General features: G+C 35.0%; 1 protein-coding gene across 5 annotated transcripts in view; it reads left to right on the top strand.

The window, feature by feature from the left end:
- The window catches only part of ATG4C (autophagy related 4C cysteine peptidase), a 166,269-nt gene that overhangs the window by 44,610 nt on the left and 96,020 nt on the right, over window positions 1-25,639 (top strand). For all 5 annotated transcript variants that reach the window (XM_041771207.1, XM_041771209.1, XM_041771210.1 and 2 more), the window contains 6 exons: window positions 2,290-2,620; window positions 5,435-5,505; window positions 9,012-9,148; window positions 15,941-16,019; window positions 16,678-16,754; window positions 22,401-22,520. In XM_041771207.1, coding sequence (XP_041627141.1) covers window positions 2,290-2,620; window positions 5,435-5,505; window positions 9,012-9,148; window positions 15,941-16,019; window positions 16,678-16,754; window positions 22,401-22,520 — 815 coding nt within the window. The remainder of the gene's footprint in view (window positions 1-2,289; window positions 2,621-5,434; window positions 5,506-9,011; window positions 9,149-15,940; window positions 16,020-16,677; window positions 16,755-22,400; window positions 22,521-25,639) is intronic.

Raw genomic sequence — 25,639 nt, 5'->3', positions numbered from 1 at the left:
CGCCACCCAGGGATCCCATCTTTGTTTGCTTTAACTCCAGCTTGTAAACTGCAGATATTTTCTATGGTTAATTTCTTGACTTCCTGATGTTTCCTGAAAGTTGTAATTAATCTAGCATATTCTAACTTTATTGAAGTAGGCTAGGTATGACTTATATGTAACTACAATTTTTTAGTAGCCTTTGGATTTTTTTGGTGTTATTATTTAGTTCTTTTTGATTGACTTCTCTGGGTTATCTCCAGTTCAATAAATCTTTTTTTAAAAAATATTTTATTTATTTATTCATGAGAGACACAGAGAGAGAGAGAGAGAGAGAGGCAGGCAGAGACACAGGCAGAGGGAGAAACAGGCTCCATGCAGGGAGCCCGAGGGGGGACTCAATTCTGGGTCTCCAGGATCAGGCCCTGGGCTGAAGGCAGCGCTAAACCACTGAGCCACCCAGGCTGCCCCAGTTCAATAAATCTTGAGCAGTCAACAACAATGACTTTGATCAGTTAGTTGATGTTTTTACATTATTTATTTATTTATTTATTTATTTATTTATTTATTTATTTTAAATTTTTATTTATTTATGATAGTCACAGAGAGAGAGAGAGAGGCAGAGACACAGGCGGAGGGAGAAGCAGGCTCCATGCACCGGGAGCCTGATGTGGGATTCGATCCCGGGTCTCCAGGATCGCGCCCTGGGCCAAAGGCAGGCGCCAAACCGCTGCGCCACCCAGGGATCCCACATTATTTAAATCTTAAGAAATTTAAACTGGTTTCTTTATTTTCTCTACATATCCATAATGCTTTAAAATATTTTTATCTTTGCAAATATGATTATAATCAGTTAAATTGACTAGGCATATTCATAATAAGGTCATTATGTTCCTAGATTCCCAAAAATGTAATTGATTCTTCTTACATATATCTTTTTAAAAAATAAAAACTCTTACCATTTCTATTAGTCCATTTTTTATAATTTGTACATTTGTAGGAAGTTTTTAGTTTACTGTTTTAGGCTATCATATATGGTTATTACTAAGCATTACCATATTTTTATTTTTTTTATTTTTTATTTTTTTTTGCATTACCATATTTTTAAAGTGTTAGACATGCAAGGCATGGCACATATCTGATAACCTTTCTGTAGGTATTATTGATGAAATTATTTAGAGAGAATGTTTATTCAAGAGTGGTACAGATAATATAAAGAAAAAAAATTAAACTTTCTCTAAGATGGTTTATTTGTAGTTTTGTGCAATCATGGACAAGAATTAGGATAATTTTCGAAGTCCTAACGAGTTCTCTGAATCTGTGACTCATGTTGTTAAAATTACATGGATGCTTGGAACTATCTTTTTTTTTTTTTTTTTTTTTGGAACTCTCTTATCATAAAAACTGAAGTAGTGAATATATTTGGTTTTGGTGGGATCTTTGATCTTTAATGACTTCTATTTATTAACTTTTCATTTACTAAAGAATTGATATTACTCCCTAAACAGTAATTGAGTTATTTTGAAAGGATTGTTTGAGAGAAAAACAAAGAAAATTAAAACTTCTGTGGTTAGACTTCTATTTTAACATATAATCAAAACAAAATCCACATTATGAAGTTATTCTCTCATTAGTGTTAGTCATTATGTAAATTGTAGTCAACACTGGATGTCTGATAAGCATTACTGGTAAGGGAGTACAAAAGTCCTCATTCGATTTCAGCACTGTCAAAGAAAAGAGAAGAAAGAAACGCATTTTCCAGAATTGTTTATTTGTAACTTGAGTTTACCATTTTTTTCTTTTTAATTTTGGTTATTTTTTTCCTGATCATATGTAATATAATCCCATTTTAGAAAATTTGGAAACAACAGAAAACTCCAGAGAATAATATTACCACTCAAAAGTAAACATTATTGATATTTTACCATATTTTCTGTGCTCATACCTTTAATTGTTTTTTGGGGTTTTTTTTAGGCAGCTTTATAATTCACATGACATAATTTAGTCACTTAGAGTGAACAATTTAGTGGTTTTTGGTATGCTTCCAGGGTTCGCAACCATCACCATAACCTAACTCTAGGACATTTTTATCATTCCCCAGAGAAACCTCATACCCTTTGGTAGTCACTCCCAATACCCTGCTTGCCATATTCAACCATTAATCTACCTTTTATCTCTAGAAATTTGCTGCTTCTGAGTTTACTATTTTAGTTTAGTAATCTATATGACTTTAAATGCTATCTATTTTAGTAGAATTGTTAAAATCTAACTATTTAAAAGATCTGAAACCTTGCTTTGGAACTACTATAGCTTGGACCTGGCCTGATGCTTTGAACATTGAAAATTCAGACTCTGACTCATGGACTTCCAACACTGTTAAAAAATTCACTGCATCATTTGAAGCATCACTTTCAGGGGAAAGTGAACTCAATACCCCTACAGTTTCTCAGAAGGAAACAATCAGGAGACATTCTGATGATCATGAAATGCGAAATGAAATTTATCACAGGAAAATCATCTCTTGGTTTGGTGATTCCCCTTTGGCTCTCTTTGGTTTACATCAACTAATAAAATATGGAAAGAAGTCTGGGAAAAAAGCCGGAGATTGGTATGGACCAGCTGTGGTTGCTCACATCTTAAGGTAAAATTGTATTAAACTCTTTTATCTTATGACAGAGGTCCTTAGGTTCAGAGATACTGTTTTTTGCAGTGCATACATATAATTGGAACTTTTCAAGTCTTATTGTTTGAGTATATTTATAAGGAAGCTTTCATTTGCTAATAAGGAAAAAACAAGACATTGCACTCTAGTTACATTTATCTATGACAAATTTTTCCTCTTTTGTTCATAGGTATAGATATTCAGGGTCTCTTATCGGAATGTTCTAAAAACTAACAACTCTTTCAACCTGGAGCATGCATAACATTATAGTTTTTTTTTTTTTAATAGTGTAACCTGGGGGCTGTAATGTACTGATAGTGTAATGAAATGTCAAGAGCTAAAATTGATGTTTTCAGCATTTCTTTGCACACATCAAATTCTTGTGAATTGTAAATGTATGGGACTATTAATATTATAATTATAGTAAGAGTAAAGGGTCTGTGACATTCAGAGTAGTTAGAAAAAAATTGAAAGTCAAATTTCACTATACCTCAGCCTTTTATGATACTGCTTAATTAAAAAAAAATTGTCTTATTTGTTGTGTGACCCATGTTGTGTATGGAATCATTAATATGCCATCCAAATATAGTGTGTTATAATAAGTTTATTACATTTAAAATCATATAAATTGGAAATTATTATAAGATTTTTTGCATGTTAATAGGCTTTAATATTGTATAGGCCAGATGCTTACAAATGGAAATGTATTTACCTAATGTTGTTAAATGGATTGCTTTTTTTGTTTTGTTTTTTTAAAGATTTATTTATTTATTTGAGAGAGAGAGAGACAGAGTGAGCATTAGTAGGGAAAGGTGGCAGAGGAAGAAGCAGACTCCTCACTGAGCAGGGAGCCAGACACGGAGCTCAATCCCGGGACATTGGGATCATGATCTCAGCCAAAGACAGACACTCAACTGACTGAGCCACCTAGGTGTCCCATGTTTTGTTAATAATATCAAGTCCTGCTTGGTATGATGTATAAAAGCATAATTATAAAAGCTTAGTTTCTACTCTTGAAGATATTATGTTCTGTACTCCAGGGATCAGAGCACTTTTTCTGTAAAAGGCCTTATGGTAAATAAAGGGCTCTGTTGCCCATTTTTCTTTTCTTTTTTTTTGTTTTACAACCCTTCAAAACTGTAAAAACCGTTCTTAGTTTGCAGGTTGTACAAAAACAGGCCACATGTTGTATTTGGCCTATGGGCCATTCTTTGCCAATCCCTCTTCTAAATTAACACATACAAACATAAATAACAAGTCATGTGAAGTTAAAAAATTATGAAGTTAAATAAAAATATTTCTATTTCTTCCATTTGTGTAATTTCCTTTTACAGATGTTATTGTGACTATTTTCAAATCATGTGCACCATTGAGAATATTATACTCAGAAATATTTTTCAGTTTGCAGTTTTACTTATAGAATTCTAAGGCTTAAAGTTAGGAAATTCATTTGTTCAGGTTATACAGGTTTTTGAGTGAAGGGAAAAGAAGTCATGCTATTATTTATTAATTTATTTTAAAGATTTATTTATTTATTTGAGAGAGAGTGCATATGCACACATGCACTCATGGTGAGGAGGGGCAGAAGGAGAGGGAGAGAAAGAATCTCCAGCAGACTCCCTGCTGAGTAAAGAGAATGTCCCTCAGCTTGATCTCACAACCCTGCGATCATGACCTGAGCTAAAATTGAGTACAAGGCTTAACCAACTGAGCTACTCAGGTGCCCCAAAAGTCATGCTATTATTTATTTATTTTTATTTATTTATTTATTTTTTTTATTTATTTATGATAGTCACAGAGAGAGAGAGAGAGGCAGAGACACAGGCGGAGGGAGAAGCAGGCTCCATGCACCGGGAGCCCGATGTGGGATTCGATCCCGGGTCTCCAGGATCGCGCCCTGGGCCAAAGGCAGGCGCCAAACCGCTGCGCCACCCAGGGATCCCTGTCATGCTATTATTTAAAGAAAAGCAAAAACTTTCATAAATGTAGCAGAGGGCAATAATTCACTGTTAGTAATGTAAACTAATTTGATGTAAAACTTGAAGCATATGGTAATACTGCTGGTTAGAAATGTTTAATATAGCCAGGTGAGTGGTTGAGAGAAATCCTTTTTTGGAGGGCAGGGTTTACAGCTTTATACTCAAGAATTTTTTTTTTGTAATTTTTGTAACTTACGTTTTTAAAATTATTTTAAAAATATTTTATTGATTTTTTCATGAGAGACACACAGAGAGAAAGAGAGAGAGAGGCAGAGACACAGGCAGAGGGAGAAGCAGGCTCCATGCAAGGAGCCCGACATGGGACTTGATCCTGGGACCCCAGGATCATGCCCTGGGCCAAAGGCAGGCGCCAAACTGCTGAGCCACCCAGGGATCCCCTTTAAAGATTTTATTTGACAGAGAGAGAGTGCACAAACAGGGGGAGCAGTGGGCAGAGGGAGCAGGAGAAGCAGGCTCCCTGCTGAGCAGGAAGCCTGATGTGTGTGCAGCTCTGTCCCAGAACCTCAGGATCATGACCCTAGCTGAAGGCAGATGCTTAACCGATTGAGCTACCCCAGGCGTCCATGTAACTTATACTTTAATGTTCTTTGAGTAATTTAGTATAATACTCTACTTAGAAGGGATTCACGTGGTTTTTGATACCATTCAGAAAATAGTTTTGAAAGCAGACATTATAGGTTAAATAGGAAAGTAAAAAAAAAAAAAAAAAAAGATGGCTTTCTTTCCTTTAAAACTTTAATTATTAACTGGAACTGTTAGGCTTTTAAAGGATGATACATGTTATTTTTTTTAGAAAAGCAGTTGAAGAAGCAAGACACCCTGATTTACAAGGAATAACTATTTATGTTGCACAGGATTGTACAGGTAAGGAATGTATATAATTCTAATTTTTATCTGATTTTTTGGTCATACTTTTTTATTTAGATATAATTGGCATGTAACATTATATTAGTTCAGATGCACAACATAATGACTGAATATTTGTGTATATTGTGAAATGATCACCACAGTAGGTCTAATTAACATCTGTCACCATACAAAAATTCTTTTTCTTGTGATAAAATCTTTTAAGCAACTTAAAAAATAGATTTTTAAAAAAATATTTAACTCTCTTAGCATCTTTTTAAAAAAATATTTATTTATTTGAGAGAGAAAGAGAGAGTGCATGAACTGGGGAAGGGGGAGACGGAGAAGGAGAGGGGGACAAGGACAAGCAGACTCTGGGAAGAGCAGGGAGCTGACATGGGGCTTGATTCCAGGATCCTGGGGTTACTACCTGAGACCTGAGCTGAAGGCAGACACCCAACCAACTGAGCCACCCAGGTACCCCTCTTAGCAACTTTTAAATATAACAACATGATATTATGAACTGTAGTCCTCATGCTGTAAATTACATTCTCATGACTTATTAATTTTGTGGCTGGAAGCTTATACCTTTCTACCCCCTTTACCCACATCACCCTCCTCCCCACCTAGAAACCAGCAATCTGTTCTCTAAAGGGAAAGCTCATTTGATTAAGGTATAATTAGTTCAGAAGAGTCAGAGGTAGGGATGATCATGTGTGCACTGCCTCAGAAAAATTAGAGAATTTAAAGATTTATAAATTAGAAGCTGTTACAGAGTATTTTGGACAAAGTAAAGTTATAGAATTGAAACATGGAAAGAACTGTTGTTCCATTTTTGTACCTTTGGTTTAGATTGACTATGGGAGATAGGGAAGCTGCTGAACAGGAAAATTTGATAGCCATATCCTAAATTTGGAATTTAAAGGGAGGAAGTGGGGTGCAAGAAGCATAATTTATTAATCAGTTAACTATAAGAGCAGAAGTTTGGTTTTTTTCCAACAGGGGGTTTGAAGAAAGCTTTTTTGTTGTTGTTGAACAAAACAAAGTTTTGTTTATATTTGGTTCTACAAAATCCTCCCCTTTTCTTTCAAACTATTTGACTTAGGCTGTCACATCCATCACTCTACTCAAACTGCTCTTCTCAATAATTTAATCCTGCTAAAAATCTGGTGGTCACTTCTCAGTCCTCACATCACATAATCTACCAGCAGCATTTGACACAGTTGACCACTTTTTCCTCCGTGTAACGTTTTGTTTACTTTGTTTCTAGAATGCTACTTTTCAGGTTTTCCTTCTACCTTCTCCACTCCTTCACTGTCTTCTTTGCTGGTTTTCCTTATCTCGCTGATCTCTAAAATTCTATTCAGCTTTTAGACCTCATCTCTTGTTCACAGATTTGAATTCACCTGGTCTCATGGCTTTACAGGACTATCTATATGCTGTCAACTCCCAAATTTATAGGATCTTTCAACCAAATCCAGACTTTTATATCCATACTGCATACTTAGCCTCCCTGCCAGCATGTTTAATAGATATCCGAAACTTAGCACGTCTAGAATTGAATTCCTGATTTTCCTATTCTTTCCCCTCCTATAGTTGTCTATAGGATGTCTTTGTAAATGGTATGTCTCTTACTCTGTTTACTTAAGCAAAAACCATTCACATCACCTATGACTCCTTTTTTTCCCCTCTCCCATCTTGCATTTAACATATTAAGGAGTTTTTTTTTTTTCCCTAAAAATTTTATTTATTTATTCATGAGAGACACAGAGAGAGAGGCAGAGACACAGGCAGAGGTAGAAGCAGGCTCTATGCAGGGAGCCCGACATGGGACTTGATTGTGGGACTTCAGGATCGCTCCCTGGGCCAAAGGCAGGTGCTAAACCGCTGAGCCACCCAGGGATCCCCTATTAAGGAGTTCTTTAACTTACCAATCACTTTTTTTTTTTATTTTATTTTTTACTGATCACTTTTAACCAGCTCCACATAACCATTCTATGACTGTTCCCTATCTTCACAATTACTGCCTTTGTTCGAGCCACTATCATTTCTTGTTAAATTACTGTGGTTACTTTCTTTTTCTTTTCTATTCTTTTTTAAAGAATTATTTATTTGAGAGAGAGAGCATGCAAGCATGAGCAGGGGGAGGAAGAGAGAGAACCTCAAGCAGACTTCCCACTGAGCAAAGAACTCCCATGCAGGGCTTGATCTCACAACTCTGAGCCGAAATCAAGAGTTGTGTGATTAACTGATTGAGCCACTCAGGCGCCCTGTTTTCTTTTTTTTAAAAAAGATTTTATTTATTCATGAGAGACAGAGGTGGGGTGGGGGGAGAGGCAGAGACACAGGCAGAGGGAGAAGCAGGCTCCATGCAGGGAGCCTGATGTGGGACTCGATCCCAGGTCTCCAGGATCAGGCCCTGGGCTGAAGGCGGCGCTAAACCGCTGAGCCACCCAGGCTGCCCAGGTGCCCTGTTTGCTAACTATTTTATGTGCTTCATCCCTTGCCCCTATAGTCTGTTATCAACATAGGAACCATACTAGTAAAGGATAAGTCAAATTAGGACATTCCTTCTCTAAAAATGTCTTCAATAGCATGCTTTCTCACTCAAAGTAAAAATTGTAGTCTTTACAATGGCCTTTACGAGTTCACACAGTCTGGGGTATGTGGGTGGCTCAGCAGGTTAAGCGTCTGCCTTCAGCTCATTTCATGATCCCAAGATCTTGCTATTGAGCCCCACATTGGGCTCTCTGCTTAGTGGGGAGTCTGGTTATCCCTCATCCCAGCTCATGCTCTCTCTCACTCGCTCTGCTCTCTCAAGTAAATAAATAAATAAAATCTTAAAAAAAAAAAAAAAAAGGAATTCATGCAATCTGTCTTCATTCTCCCCCAACATTTTATTTTATCTCCTAACCTTATTTACTATTATTTTACTCATTGCTGACTTGCCTCCAGAGACACAGGCCTTTTGTTCCTGGAATATGCTGGCTATGCTTCTGCCTTAAGGCATTTTCATTGACTGATCTTTATATCTACTGATCTTTATACCTGGAATGCTCTTCCAAGTATTGGCATTTCTTGGTTTCTTACTTTGTCTTGACTTAAATGTTATATTTTTCGTAAGGTCTTCCTTACCACCTTATTTTCACCCCCATCCTCTGCCATGCCCATTTTTTCTATTCATCTTTCTCCCTTTGTTTTTGTTCAAAGCACCCATCACCATCTGACATGTATTTTATTTGTTTCCTGTCTATTTCCTCATATTAGAGTATATAATCTATGAAGGCAGGGTTTTTCCTTTCTTTTTCTCACTTGTGAAGCCCTTATTGCTATATAGTTGATATTCAGTAAGTATCTGCTGAATGTATAAATGAGGTAGAGATTTTTTTTTTAACTCATTGAGACCTTGATAGTGATATTGGAGATTAGATGACTGGCCAGTGGGAAGGAGGGATTGAAATAATAATGTTTCTGAAAATCATTTTTAGAAAATTTAATAAACATATTCATTATATTTTTCTCAGTTTACAGTTCTGATGTAATTGATAAACAGTGCACTTCCATGGCCTCTGATAATACAGATGACAAAGCTGTTATTATTCTAATCCCTGTTAGACTTGGTGGGGAAAGAACCAACACCGACTACTTAGATTTTGTAAAGGTATGAAATAACTAATTTTTTTAAGGCAATGCTAGCTAAAATGAAAAATATAGGTTTGCAGTCTTTTTTTCTATGAAATGGATAGGGATGATTTTATAGTTGCAGATTATAAAGCTTGATATTAGAGATTAAAATTTCAGTATTGCAAGATCAAATGTGATTTGAAGAGTATGGTGTTCTATGACCAAGTAAACAGCCTTTTAATTTTTTTGTAACTAATCAAGGAGACACAGATATAGCAATAATTATAATCTGTACTATGTCTACAGTTCCCATTATCCCTATTTATGATTGTTAAAAATATGTACCTTTGTTTATAAAACCCATATTAAACTATTTTGAGCTAATAATTGGAATAAACTGAGTTTTCTATTACTGCTGTATTACCTCTTAATTTGTTTCCTGTGCCACTGTAAAGTCAATAAGTGGGATGACTATTTATTTAGATAGAAATGATGAAGATAGTATGGGGAAGGTTCCGTCTTGGTTTTCTTTATATTAACCAGTTAAAAAATCTGTTCTAATTGAGAACACACAATTCTTTTTTCCAGATGAATTTGTCTAATTATGTTACCTTGTTTTGGGCACCAAGGTATTCAGTTATCACAAAACTTAAAAAAATTTTTTTTTTACTTGAGTGTAGTTGACAGACAATGTTATATTAGTTTCAGGTGCACCACATAGTGACTCAACTTCTCTATATATCATGATGTGCTCACCACAAGGGTGGCTACCATCTGTCACCATACAACACTCTTACAGTATCACTGACTATATTCCCTATGCTATGCCTTTTATGACTGTGACTTATTCATTCCATACCTGGAAACCTGTATCTCCATTTCCCCTTAACCCATTTCGTCCCTCTTCCCCATCTCCCTTCTCTCTGTATTTATAGGTCTGATTCTGTTTTTTGCACAAAACTTTTGAAATACTTAGTTTTGGTTAAGCTTGTAGGATTTATATTACTTTCTTAGTTTTAGTAAAATTTCTCATTTTTTCAAGGCCAGAGACAGAATTCCTCTCTGAATAGAGTGTTATGGCATATAGTAATCTTGAAATTTTTCTTTTATGTTTCAGTAACAGTTGTCCCTTACATGAAGCTTCACAGTCCTTGTATATATGGGGTGGAACATATATTCTTACTGTAGACTGTATTATTTCTAAAAATCTAGAGCAGCTGTTTTACGTACATGGGATATGGATGTTTGGTAGCAGGTTTGACTTTTCATAATAGTTACTAAAATTCTGTGGGCATACATGTTACTAATAATACTAATACTATAATATATTGATAACATGAATCCCCTACATAGAAGTGTTTTGTTTTGTTTTTTTTTTTAGATTTTATTTATTTGACAGAGAAAGAGAGAGAGTGAGCAAGCATGCACATGCATGGGGAACAGCAGAGGGAGGGGGAGAAGCACATGGGGCTTGATCCCAGGACCCTGAGATCATGACCTGAGCCAAAGGCAGACACCTGACTAAGCTACCTAGGTGCACCAAGAAGTGAGGTTTTGATTTCTAACGTCTAGCTCTTTAGTAAAGTTAATGGTAGAATGTAGGAAGTTATGATCCATTTCATCTAGTGAGTCCATTGAGGGTTTTGGGACTTGGCATGTGGCCATGTCTCAGTAGGTTGTAATCAGGTCCAAACTGGATTCCCTCTGCCTTTTATATAACCATGAAAAGATTAGAAACTGAGACAATCTTGGAACTGACTTCTTTAGTCAAACCCCCATTTCTGATGAAACGGGCTGCAGATGGCTTCAAGGTATATTGCATCTAGCTGAAGGCTTTGCTACTTGGTATATTAATATTTTTTATCAGATGGTAGGATTGCCTTATGCTCTTGAATATTTCATTGGAAGCCAAAGTGTAGTGAAACAAACTATGATTAGCTGTTAAAGTGATCCTCAGTACGCAGCATGTAGGAGTTGCTCAACAAATACTTGTTAACTCTCATATTTGTATAACACTTTTAATACAGATATATCTTATTTTGCTTTCACAACAGCTAGGAACTATCTTTATAAAACAGAAAAGGCAGTTGTTAAGTGGTAAGTTTAAGTTCAGACAGCAAACTGGTAACAGACCAATATTTTTGTTATTTTGATATTTTTCCCTAAAATATGGACTTTTATTTTTTTAATTTTTGTTTATTTATTTAGGGAGCATGAGTGGGGGGAGGGGCAGAGGGAGAAAGAGAATATTAAGCAGACTCCCTACTGAGCATAGAGCCTGACTTGAGCTCACGACCCTGAGATCATGACCTGAGCTGAAATCAAGAGTTGGATGCTCAACCAACTGAGCTACCCAGGTGCTCCTAAAATACGAACTTTTAAAAATGTAAAAGTCTTTTTACCAGATTAATTTATACATTTTAAATTTTCAATTATCAGCAAAAAATGATTGAAATGGCTGTGGATTAATTGTGATGTGTTATGTTTGCTTAGGGGTGGTTGGGTCAAATGCCAAAACGATAACTTGTAAAGAGGCATTCACTTAGAAGTGAAAAATAGTGTCTAATAATCCTAAAAGAAGAATAATCTTTTTCCTCTTCTGCTGCTTCTTCCTCGTTTTCTCTCCTTTCTCTTTTTTCACCTCCTCCACTGCCCCTTCTACCTCCACCACATTCCACCCTTCCCACTCCATCTTGCCCTTTCCCTCCACTTCCTCCTCCTTCATTGTCAGCAGTTGTATTTTATTCCTGCCAAACCATTGTGCATTGTACCCTCTAAAATTCACTCAGTTCTACTTTTCAAATTTATTAATCAAGGTAATTCCAATCTTTCATCCCCTGTTAGATTCTGTGAGGAGAAAGAAATTTGGTGAGGTTGGTGCTTTATCAGCTCTTAGCTCAAGAAGTTTATTTATTTATTTATTTGTTTGTTTGTTTATTTATTTATTTATATTTTAAAGGACCTGGAATGGGGAAAATCTAATATGTTCTCCTTCTCCAGCAAGACAAATTAGGACTTTTCTTTTTGACTGATTACTTCAGTCTTATTTATTGCTTCGTGGGTACAGCTCAATAAATTCTCACTACTAGATAACTGTGAAGAAGCTTTTTTAGGAACTGAAAAATGTTTCAGTTTTCCAAAGATACAGTTTCTTACATGTAATGGCATTCTAGTTCCTAATCTGCTTCTAAGTGTTTATTGCTAAATCTGCTCTAGTCTGTTGCAAAGGAAATACAGATGTCAGGAACCAAAATCTTTATTACTTGGAGTCATTTCTTTTTTGCTGAGGAGAATCACTGATGATTCTTGCTATATATTTTTTTTCTTTCTTTTCTTGGCTATGAGAGACTTAGAACTTTCACTTCTTCATGGCTTTCTCTGTCAGAAACCTTGTGTGTCAGCTGATCAGATTGCCTCAGGTTGAAATAAGGCACTCTTGAACAAAATATTTTTATTTGAAGGGAAAGGAATAGAATAATAGACTTAATGGAATAATAATAAAAATTGAATAATAACATTTTTTTATTTTGTGTATAATTTCATCTTAATTTATTTGTTAGCTCTAAAATTTTTTTTAAAGGTTTTATTTATTTATTCTTGAGAGAGAGGGATCCCTGGGTGGCGCAGCGGTTTAGCGCCTGCCTTTGGCCCAGGGCGCGATCCTGGAGACCCGGGATCGAATCCCACGTCGGGCTCCCGGTGCATGGAGCCTGCTTCTCCCTCTGCCTATGTCTCTGCCTCTCTCTCTCTCTGTGACTATCAAAAATAAATAAAAATTAAAAAAAAAAAAAAAAGCTTTCTTATTCTTGAGAGAGAGAGAGAGAGAGAGAGAGAGAGAGAGAGTCAGAGACACAGGCAGAGGGAGAAGCAGCCTCCATGCTGGGAGCCTGACGTGGGACTCGATCCTCGGTCTCCAGGATCACACCCTGGGCTGAAGGCAGGCGCTAAACTGCTGAGCCACCCGGGCTGCCCTCTAAAAATTTTTTTTAAAGATTTTATTTATTCATGTGTGTGAGAGAGAGGGAGAGAGAGAGGCAGAGACATAGGCAGAGGGAGAAGCAAGCTCCTCGAGGGGAGCCTGATGTAGGACTCGGTCCCAGGACCCCGGGACTATGCCCAGAGCCAAAGGCAGACACTCAGCTACTGAGCCATCTGGGCATCCCTGTTAGCTCTAAAATTTTAACTTATAATATGCCTTCTTTGTTTTATTTAACTTTTTTAGTTGCAGTTCTCCTTTCCAAAAAAACCCTCTATGATATTTTCACATGACTGAAAATCTATAGTTGTTTTTTGCTCTAAAGAGTTATTTGGAACAGTGAGGACCTGGAAACAACTATTCATAATGGAGAATTTGGAGCACATTTTGCTATTTTCATAAAATTGAATATTTTACAGCCATTAAATATTATACTAGTGATCTATATGTATTGATAGAAAAATATGTTTACAACATGAGTGACCAAAGTTATAGCAGCATAGATAGTGTGATGCCACATACATAGAATTGTATTCGTAAATCTCTATGTGAATATAATTAACATCGATTGAGTTCAAGAAGGTATTCCCCAAATATTAATAATGATGAGCTCTGAGTGTTGGGGTTTTGAGAACTTGTTAGTTTTTAAATTTATTTTTATTATTTTTATTTTTTGTTGTTAGTTTTTTAAAAAAAATTATTTAATCTCAGCACCCAGTATGGGGCTTGAATTGATGACCCTGAGATTGCATGCTCTTCTGACTGAGCCACCCAGGCACTCAGGAAATTTTACTTCTTTTTAAAAATAGACTCCATGCCAAGTTTAGAACCCAGTTCAGGGCTTCAATTGAGGACCCTGAGATCAAAACCTGAGCTGAGATCAAGAGTTGGATGCTTAACTCACTGAGCCACGCAGGTCCTCCCAATTTTTACTTTTTAATATATATTCTATGTATATTTTTGTAATAACCACATATCATTATTTTTTAAAGATATATTCATTTATTTTAGAGAGAGTGTGTGTGTATGCTTGGGCGGGGAGGGGCAGAGGAAGAGGGAGAGGGATACAGAGACTCTCAATCAGACTCTGTCCTGAGCATGAAGCCTAATGTGGGGCTCTATTTCACAACCTTGAGATCATAACCTGAGTGGAAACAAAAAGTCGGGTGTTTAACTGACTGTGCCACTCAGGCACCTCCAAACACATATTCTTTTTAAGAACATCTTTTTAATTTAAAAAAAATGCTCCATGGTTTGATTACTTATTAAAGGGAAAAAAGCATTAGTTCATATACTTTATTTATTTTAAGAGAGAGAGAACAAGGAGTGGAAGGGGCAGAGGGAGAGGGAGAGAGAGAGAATCAGAAGCAGACTCACTGCTGAGTGTGGAGCCCAGTGCAGGGCTCCATGTCACAACCCTAAGATTATGGGCTGAGCCGAAACCAAGAGTTGGCTGCTTAACCAACTGAGCCATGCAGGTGCCCTATATACTTTTTATTTTTATATCTTCTAGATTACAAAACATCCTATCATTTAAGAGAAGGAAATTTTTTTTTAAGATTTTATTTATTTATTTATGAGAGACACAGAGAGAGAGACAGAGAGAGAGAGGCAGAGGGAGAAGCAGGCTCCATGCAGGGAGCCCGACATGGGACTCGATCCCAGGTCTCCAGGATCACACCCCGGGCCGAAGGCGGCGTTAAACCGCTGAGCCACCAGGGCTGCCCAAAAGAAGGAAAATTTATTATTTAATACTTCTGGGGTTTTATAATGTGTATTCATCATATAAATATGATTATTAGTGTTTTCTAACTTTATAATATGTTCTAAATATACATATATATGCATAATATAAACTAAACTATTGACAAGACTTTATGTAATTCAACTGGATGTTTTTTAAAAGGTATAGAATTATTGGGGCATCTGGGTGGCTCAGTTGGTTGAGTACAGGGTTCTTGGTTTCAGCTCAGGTCATACCTCTGCATTGTGAGATCAAGCCCCACGTCTGGCTCTGTGCTGAGCTCAGAGTCTGCTTGGGATTTTCTCTCTCCTTCTTCCTCCTCCTCTGCTCCTAACCTTAAAATCAATCAATCAATCAATCAATTAGTCAATACAAACAAATAATCTTTTTTAAAAAAGGTTTAGAGTTATTTGGCCCAGCTTAAATAGAATTCTACTTAGAATAGATGCTGAGGGGCACACTAAATAATTTATTGAGGTATGCTTGATATTTTATGATTAGTAAATTAAATTGACTTTAAGTACAATAGCAATTATTATTTGCCTCAGATTAAATTGTTTTCATTTGTCTTTATGTTTATTGCAATAAATTTATGAAATAGCATAAAAATGTGTCAAGTGAATGTTGATTAGAAAAATGGTTTGTAGTTTGTGATTCTAAGACTTAAGGTTCAGTGAAAACAGGAATAAGGTCTAAGAACTATTTCTAGTATTTCAAAAAACCTGATGAAAATACTATGTTTATCATTATAAGGCTGAACCAGTTAACTGAAGGCCAAGTGTTTTTGGCTTTGGCAGGAGTTTTATTGCCTTTATAAGATGACCTTATTTATTTCTGTATCTGGGACATAGTAGTTAATGTCATTGAGTGTCATGCTGATCAGAATAGTTCATTTAGTCCTGTTAATGTTTAGTGATTTAAAGAAAATGGAAAATGGTACAGGAGATAAAAGGATTTTAAAATATGGAGGCATATGTAATAACAGTAAAACTGGTGGTAAAAAATCTCGGAACTTCTATACATGTTAATACTGCTAATATGAATTTGATTGTTTTCAATAATTATCATTTGCCTCTTGAGTCTAAATCTGAATTAATTTCTTTTGGCAGGGTATTTTAAGCCTTGAATATTGTGTGGGTATTATTGGTGGCAAACCTAAGCAGTCATACTACTTTGCTGGATTTCAAGGTTAGTGGTTTAGTAAAATTTATTTCTTTATTGTTTTCTTTTAAAAGTTGGAAAGTTAATTTGGGATCATTTGGAAACAGGATGATTAACAGCAAAATGAGTACCTTATAAATTCATCAGTCCTACCATAGCCACTCATTTGTCATTTGGTCCACAACATAATTGGATTCTGTAAAATGTATGTTTAATTTCTGTTATTGCATAAACAGGCATAATTTATTGGTTTCACTATAAACTTCAGAAGACATTGCTGCCACGTTCTGGCAGTTACTATTTACATATTTACTTTTTACCAGTTTTAGTGGTGCTAGTTGATGATAAAATGACAAGCAATATGTTCTTTCTGTCAGGATAAAGTAGTGCAATACATTTTTCATATGCAAACTGTAGAATATAATTGTGTGTTTGTGAAAGTAATTTTATCACCAAAAATTAAATGACAGTCTCATCACTTTATAAAAATTCTGCTTATACAAGCATATTTGATTATGCAAAAGTTAATCTGTCCTGTGCAAACCTATGTTTCAGTCAATGAATATCAGTCTGGCAAGCTGTTACTCCCAGGTTTTTTTCAGCTATTCTACATAGAAATTGGATTGTAAGCAGTGTAATAATAAGGTGTTTTTTGAATTACTTGTCTTCTGTTTTGTCCTTGTAGATGACAGTTTGATTTACATGGATCCTCATTACTGCCAATCTTTTGTAGACGTCAGCATAAAGGATTTCCCTCTTGAGGTACCATAGATAAAGAGCTGGTACTGTTTCCTTACTATATGAAGCAAACTCCAATTATTTGGAGATGTGCTAGACAGCTATACTTTTATGGTATTACAAGTTAATAATATTTTACTGACTTATAAAACCATAATCCACACAGTGGTCAGAGGTTAAATAATTTGTTGCTGAATTTTAATTTATGACATACTTTTTTCTTTATTTATCTTTGTCTCTAACTTGTTAGGTATCCAACACCTACCAAATTAAATAATCAAGCCTCCAGGTAATTTTGTAGATAAACAGCTGAATGTTACTGAAGAATTTAAAATGTTAGGTATGGTTTAAGAAAAGAAAAAAGTAGAGGGTGGTGAGAAAAAGAAGATGATGGAGTTGGGTTAGAATGACAAAGTGACTTAAGACTATCTGCTAAATTATTTTAAGTATAATAGCTGAGTCTTAATCTCTGATTAAGTTTTTTAAGAGCTTAGTTGGGTTTCTAATATTTGTTTTAACTCTGATTTCTTTCTTTTTTTTTTTTTTAATATTTTATTTATTTATTTGAGAGAGAGACAGAGAGCACAAGTGGGGTGGAGGAGCGGAGGGAGAGGGAAAAGCAGACTCCCCGTTCAGAAGGGAACCTGACATGGGACTTGATCCCAGGACCCGGAGATCATCACCCAAGTCGAAGGAAGATCTTTAACTAACTGAGCTACCCAGATGCCCCTGTTTTAGCTCTGATTTCTTAACATATTTTTTCCTTTATGTTGGTCATTTGTGATCCAGTATTTTATTTTTAAATTTCATTATTATCTTAAAAAATTTATTTATTTAGCAAACTCTGTTCCCACTCTGGGGTTCGACCTCACAACCCTGAAATCAGGAGTCACATGCTCTACCAGCCAGGCACCCCTGTGATCCAGTATTTTAATTCAGAAAATTTTGAGAGTGCATAAATGAGACATGTAATTATTACATGGTTTTTGATTCTTGTTTTCCCAGTTGTTGCTTTTACAAACTTTTCAAATAATTGTAATCACTTGAATGGCATGGATCAATAATTCTCAAGAGCTTGACAAATTGGAAATATGGTTTAATACTTATTTAGTAATTGCTTCCTAGCTAATATTGATATCTAGTAGTATTTAAAGGATAGATTATGAAAATAAACTTTAAGATTAAAATCCGGTTTGAAAGATACATTATAAAACAGCCTAGCATTCTTTGTAAACTATACCTGAACTAAAAGTAAAAGTAGATTGAGCCCAGAAGTAAGGTTTGTTTTCTGTTTTTTTCCTTCATAGTATCTTTCATGTAAACCTTAATAAATATTTCTAGTTGACTGATACTGTGGGAGGCACAGAATTGTGCTAAAACCGTGTTGCAATTCTCTTTCAACTACGTGGTGATTTTGTGGCACCTCTATCTGAGTTACATTTCCAGCGTATCTGTGCCATCCATAGTAACTGCTTAAAAAAGTAGATATTTGAAACTCAGATGGAAAATTATTCATAGTGTTCTAGTATTATCTAAACTAGGCAAATTAGGGACGCCTGGCCTCTAATAGTTTAGTTTATATTATGCACATATATGTATATTTAGAACATATTATAAAGTTAGAAAACACTAACAATCATATTTATATGATAAATATACATTATAAAACCCCAGAAGTATTAAATAATAGTTAAATTTTCCTTCTCTTGGGCAGCCCTGGTGGCTTAGCGGTTTAGCGCCGCCTTCGGCCCAGGGTGTGATCCTGGAGTTCTGTGATCGAGTCCCGTGTCGGGCTCCCTGCATGGAGCCTGCTTCTCCCTCTGCCTGTATCTCTGCCTCTCTCTCTGTGTGTCTCTCATGAATAAATAAATAAAATATATTTTAAAAAATAGGCAAATTAAAAGATTATTATTGTTGACTATTTCAACCAGTAGAGAGACTATTCATCTGATATTTTGAACGATTCCACAAAGAAACCAAATGAGTGATTATCCTGGTTATGTCTTCACTAGCAATATTAGAAAGGCTGCAGCTCACTGTTGAGAGGCAGATGCAACATTTCATAGGTTCATCAATAGAACCTTGAAGTAGGATGTTGGTAGTAAGAATGGAAAGGAGGAAATGATTTTAAGAGATTTGTAAAGTTTAGTGAAGTTACATAACTTCTGAAACGCACAGAGCATTTATTTCTTATACATTGGGACACTGAGAAAGTGGGTTTAGATTTATATTTTTCAGATGCTGAGAGAGTATCTCAACCTGTCTGGGTAATTCCTCTGGACAGCTTTTCATTTTTCTGAGTTCAGGGATTTATCTTAGGCTATTTAGTGAATAGTACCATTTATTTTTCTATGAGAGTATAATATAAAAACTACAGCAAGTTGCCTTTGTACAGAAATAACATTTTACTTTTTGCTTTTTATCATATTTTAAATTTAAAATGCTTCAAGTGGGAGGTATTTTAACTACCCTGTATATTAGTTGACTATCTTTGCCTTGTTATGTAGGTTGTGTGTATTTATAAGCTCTTGATGTTTTGCAGTTGATTAACATAATTATATGAGCATTCTAAAACTACTTTTACTTCAGTGATTAAAATTTTTTTTTTTTAAAGATTCTATTTATTTATTATTTGAGAGGCAGGGAGGGGCAGAGGCTGTGGGAGAGAAAAAGTCCTAAGCAGACTCCACGATGATCATGAAACCTGATGCAGGGCTCAATCACACAACCCTAAGATCATGAACTGAGCCGAAATCAGGAGTCAGATGCTTAACAAGTGAGACACCCAGGCACCCAAAATAACAACAACAACAACAATAATAACAATTATTATTATTTTAAAGACTTTATTTATTTATTCATGAGAGACACCGAGAGAGAGGTGGAGACATAGGCAGAGGGAGAATCATGCTCCCTATCGGGAGCGTGATATGGGACTCAATCCCTGGACCCTGGGATCACGACCTGAGCTGAAGGCAGACACTCAACCACTGAGCCACCCAGGAGCCCCAAAATTATTTTTGAAAGCAACTTTTTTCGATCAATACTTGTTTTTGGTCAGGAGATAGAGAAATTAAAATCTTAGGTCTTTTACTCAATTCCATGTAAGTAATTTTGAGTGAGTGTCCTGAATCCACTAAGATTATGAAAATTTAAGAAAGTAGTATGATATTTGAATATTTGAGATTGAAGAAGAGATTTAGCAGATTACATCTTTTGTTCTTACGGTATTGAATTCCTAAATATTTAGAATTAGCTTATAACATTTTGAAACTATATTAGACCAAGTATTCTTTTTAATTTTTTTAAAGATTTTATTAGAAGTGGGACATCTGGATGGCTCAGTGATTGAGCATTTGCCTTTGGCTCAGGTTGTGATTCCGGAGTCCTGGGATTGAGTCCTGCATGGGGTTCCCCGCAGGAAGCCTGCTTCTCCCTCTGCCTATGTCTCTCATGAATAAATTAAAAAAAAAAAAAAAGTGACTGGTTCTAACTCTTACAAATAACAAATTCCATTGTATTATTAAGGCAATATTTTATTATTAAATATTAATATTCTAATAAGCAGGAAAAGCCTTATTAATACACGTTAGTCTTTTGTGATTCCTGGGCCCCCAGTTTCAAGTTTCAGATTTTAGGAAGTCCGTGCAGTGGTGATTATTTTAATCTACCCTAGTAAATTTGGAGAATAGTGGCGTTAAAGCTGTAAGAATGATGTGATGTAAAAAAAAAAAAAAAAAAAGAGTGATGTGATGTGCTTAGATGGATGAGTGAATTGAATTCATCAGTGAAAGATGTACCCTTCATGAATAACATATGTGAACTGCAGTTAGTAGGAGGTGCTTTGTTGTAAGGGTCTAAATCACCAAAACAGCATATTTGTTTCAATATTATTTGTATGTTTAGGTAATAGAATCCACTATTCCAAAAAATAAGCCTAGAACAGTACCTGGCATTTAGTAGGTGCCTAATAACTATTTGTTGAGGCAATGAATAAATTATTTGTTGAAAAATGAAATAAATAGGAGTTGACTCGCCTTGACTAGTTTTTTTCAGACACATATTTCATTGTCACAGAAGTGTATCTAGTAAATACTTCCTAAAATGTGTTTGTAAAGTAGAAGGTGCTACTCTTACCAATCATCAGAGTTTCAAAATTAAAAAAGAAATCATAAGTACAGGGCTCAAAGAATTATCACAAAGCAAATATAGCTGTGTAATGTCCCTTGGGAAAATATTTTAAAGTCTTAACTTGTTTGGCAACAAACAGAAATGATTCTGAATTATAAATTAATGTTGGCTTGACTTCAGAATCTTCTTGGGTGAATGAGAGAATATAATTTTAAGTTTTAATGGTATAAAATGCCTCTTTATAATATGAGTCCAAGTCCTCATATAGTAATACCCAATAGCAATTTCAGTTTTCAGTTATCAGAGATTTGTATCTGTGATTTTGTGAATAATTTAAGAAGTTCTTTGAAGGTATCAAAACAATGATGAATAACAATGTAGTGTTTGTTGTTAATATCTACAATGATTTGAGGCAATACAGTGAAACAACACTTAAGCCCATTTGGTTTAGTTTTGTTGGTTCTTACATGAAAACATTAATTTAGCATAATGTAGGACATCCTTGTAGATGAGTTTAAAAAATACTTTATTGGACTCTGTATAAACCTTTGGCTCTTCTTCCTTAACTTCGTGTAGTAAAAACTAAATAAACATTCCTTATTATTGGCTTTGGAAGGAGTTGAGTGACTATTTTTAAATAGCTTGTATTATGTAGAATAACTTTTTGTAAATATGACCTAGAGTTGTCTGTCCCTTATACACTAATATACTCCTGTATATCGTTAGCTAACAAATTTGTATATTTCTTCTGTGCTTTTTCAGATCTGTTTTCAATAAAACAGATAAAGCAGGTGAAAGAGTATTGAAAAAAATCCAACCAAGATAATACTTGTGTTGACTCGTACTTTAGAGGCTCTAGTTTAGTTAGTTTGGATCTCACTATATAAAGTAAGTGTTAGCTAAGCATTTTATAGAAGTCAGAGTTTTGAAAACACATTTTTTTGGCCTATATTCACTGCCATGATAGTGGATTTGAATCTAATGTATGACTGATCTATCTACAAGGGAAAAAAGCAGCTTGAATTGTCACACTCTCAAATTGACCTCTTTTCATATCATTATGGAACATTTACATGAATCTGTGTATTTGTTTATTACAAAGTCGTGATATCCTTATTAAAAGGTTTTAAACATTAAACAATCTCAACACCCCCCACCCCCAGGCTTAAGTGAACTTTCATAGAAATAACTAACTTGATTCTAAACCTTGTACTAGCTTATTTATATATGCCTTTTCCAGTGGCACATTTTTCCTCCTTTCTGCAAGTGTTATAAATGTATGCCACTTGACCAACATTTTTTCTTTTACAGATGACACTAATGTCACATAAAGTGGAGATTTGGTGAATTGAATGTTGGCTGTGATGTTTTGCTTTGGAGAATGGAAAGAACCACTTGCACAGGATAGACTAAAACATTATTTTAAAGCATATTTGTGAGAAAAGCTAGATGGAAGATTTTAAATTAAGTAATATCTTGTATATACTCAAGTCCATCAAATAAAACTGAATTAATCTTAAAGAACTTTTAAAATTGCAGACATTCCACTGCCCTTCTCCCAAAAAGATGTCATTTCGAAAAATGGATCCTAGCTGTACAATAGGATTTTACTGTCGAAATGTTCAGGACTTCAAACGAGCTTCTGAAGAAATCACTAAGGTACTTTTATTTAAAATATTGTATGTGTAAATAACCTAATTTTTGTTAGAGATAGACTGTCAGAGGACAAAAATCTGTAATTTTTTTTTTTTTTGTAAAATTTCCCCTTGAATGTTAATAAGAATATTGTGAACCAGAAAATAAAACTATTTGCGGACTCCTAACCTTTGAGACTAACGCAACCAACTAGTGACCACTTGAAAGTATCAGTGGCTCCACTAGGTGGCACTGTTGAAATAAAAATCCCTTTGCAAACTAGCCATGTGTAAGCAATTAGGTTATATTTTATTTGAAGAGGATTTTAAAAGGGCAGTACCTTAGGGGGTAGAAAAAAATTAATGAAGTATTTGATCAAGCCAAATTGTGCATTATTTCATGTTAGTCCAAGTGCTTCCTTGATTTTTTTTTTAAAGAGAAATGGTATTTTTGGATTTCTCAGAACTGCTTTATAAAATGAGCTATGTTATTACCTTCCAATAAGCTTGTCTAATCTGATCTATTCTACTTATAGGATCTTTGAAATAGGTTTATTTAACTCTCTCTCATTACCTTTAAACTTCTGCATTTTTTTGGTCTTTGAGTACTGTTAAAACATTTATAGAACCTTAAGGTCTGTTTATATTTAGTACTTTAGAAAATAAAAAAAGATTACTTATTTAGGAAGTAACCATAACTGGGTAGCTGTCTTTATTAGTATCAATAGTTAGGCTGTCATTTTATGGTAAGTAAAACCAATACTATACTCATTTTTTATAATATTTAACTTGAGCTCAGGTGTAATAGTACCTCATTATTGCTTTATTTATTTATTTAAAAAAAAACATTTTATTTATTTATTCACGAGAGACACACAGAGAAAGAGAGAGAGGCAGAGACACAGGCAGAGGGAGAAGCAGGCTCCATGCAGGGAGCCTGACACGGGACTCGATCCCAGGTCTCCAGGATCACGCCCTGGGCTAAAGGCGGCACCAAACTGCTGAGCCACCACAGCTGCCCTCATTATTGCTTTAACTTCCAGTTAGTTAGTTTTCTTTTGGAAAATGGACCCAGCAGGTTGAAATTTGATTTTTACAATGTAAAAATAGAATGAAAAAGTTAAATAAAAAAGTTTCGTATATGCTTAGTTTACTTGACCTGCCATATAAAAGAGGAAATGTAACAGGAGCATGACAGAAAAATGAATGAGGGGAGAAAATGAGATATGTGAGAACTTTTCCTTATTCTTCATTTTTCATAGTTGTCGCCTTTTTCATTCTTTTTAACTCAGAGGACCAAGTGAACGTAACAAAATATATCTTCTCCATCCCCCCCTTTTATTACTTGAAGTTAATATAATCATTCGTATATTTTTTGTTTGACAATTCTGTCTTTATAAAGTATCATGTAAAATATGTGCTAAAATATACAAATCCAGATGATACTGTAATATAGATTGATGTTGATGAACATTTCCCATTTGAAGCCCTGTTTCTGCTTCCACTAGTTTATTTTCTCTCTAGGTGAAAATAAGTGTATTTAGAACAGTAGTGTAGTCTACTCCTGGAATAGAAACCAACCAGATTATTATTACCAAATTGAAAAAACAAGATAAACAAATGAGTTGCATGTTGATATTCTGATTAAAACTTACAGTTTTTGTGGGTTTTATATATGTATATAATATATATTTTACATATATAAGTGTATGTATGTATATATGTTACAGGTTTTACATGGGAAAGATGCTTAGAAATTATTGCTCATGATGCACCAGAGTAATATGCAATATTAAAGCAAAGGGAAGCCATATTGAAATGTCATTTGGAAGTACTGAGAATTTTGCCAGTCAATTAACTTTGCTTTAATAATAGTGTTGTTCTTAAGTTAATAGCTTTTTGTAGCAGTTATCAAAAACTATCTTTTTTGATTAATAACTTGATCATTTACTTTTGCTTGGAAGATTGTAAGTTAAATAGTTTTCATTTTAAAAACTGAACTTGTCATTTTTGTTAAACTTATTTTTTTCTCTTAAAAAATTAAAACAGTTTAAATTATTTGTTTCAATGTAGGATATAATTTCAGTTGTCTCATTTTGAAAGAAAGCTAGGTAGCCTAGATTCTTATGTTTAATTTGTAATGCTGTATGAATGAATATTCTAATGCCTTATGCTACATGACTTTTAAAATGTTAATAAAAATTGTGAAATTAATTCAGTGTTTAGCAGAGCTCAGCCCAGCAAGTATCTGAGTAACGACCATGTTGAAACCATAAAATGACTAAGCCATAACCCCTACTTTTGAACAAGTATAAGCCTTCTGCCCTCAAGCAGCATTTATAGTCTAGGAGAGGGAATAAGACAATACATACGTTACATTGAATATGATAAGCACCCATACAAAAAATAGAAATAAATCGATAGCAGAAGGTTGGATGTTGAAATGAGAGCAATGTCATATCCAGGTCAAAGTTCTTTATTGTGATGGTGATATTTAATTTGGGCCCTAAAATGTAGGCTGAATTTTTACTGTCTTAAGGAGAGAGAAGGTTACTTCTAGCAGAGGAAGTAAGAGGAAAGGTATTGGAAAAGGAAAACATAGAGCTTGTCTAAAGAATGGCAAACAGTATTTGTTAGGTGCCAAGGGTACATGTACAATAGGATTTCTGTCTTCTGACTGCCTAAATTAGGATCCTATATGGATGGCTTGGGAGTTTTCAGTTCTTCTTTTTAATTTTTTTAAGATTTTTATTTATTCATGAGAGACACAGAAAGAGAGGGGCAGAGACATAGGCAGAGGGAGATGCAGGCTCCTTGTGGGAAGCCTGATGCAGAACTCCATCTCAGGACCCTGGGATCACAACCTGAGCCAAAGGCAAAGTGGTTGAGCAACCACTGAGCCACCCAGGTGCCCTGGGAGCCAAAGGCAAAGTGGTTGAGCAACCACTGAGCCACCCAGGTGCCCTGGGAGTCTCCAGTTCTAACAAGCCTCCCAAGTAGCCTTGTACACCAAATCTGAGAACTACTGGTGTGAGACTGTGCAACCCAAAGTATGATACTTGATGTTTTTAGCTGGCACCGAGACACATATTTTAATCCATATGTATTTATTTATATTCATATTAGAAAAATATAACTGGCATA

The sequence above is a fragment of the Vulpes lagopus genome, chromosome 10 (genome assembly GCF_018345385.1).
Source record: "Vulpes lagopus strain Blue_001 chromosome 10, ASM1834538v1, whole genome shotgun sequence".
Lineage (NCBI taxonomy): Eukaryota > Metazoa > Chordata > Mammalia > Carnivora > Canidae > Vulpes > Vulpes lagopus.
This window is presented reverse-complemented; position numbering and strand designations above follow the sequence as displayed.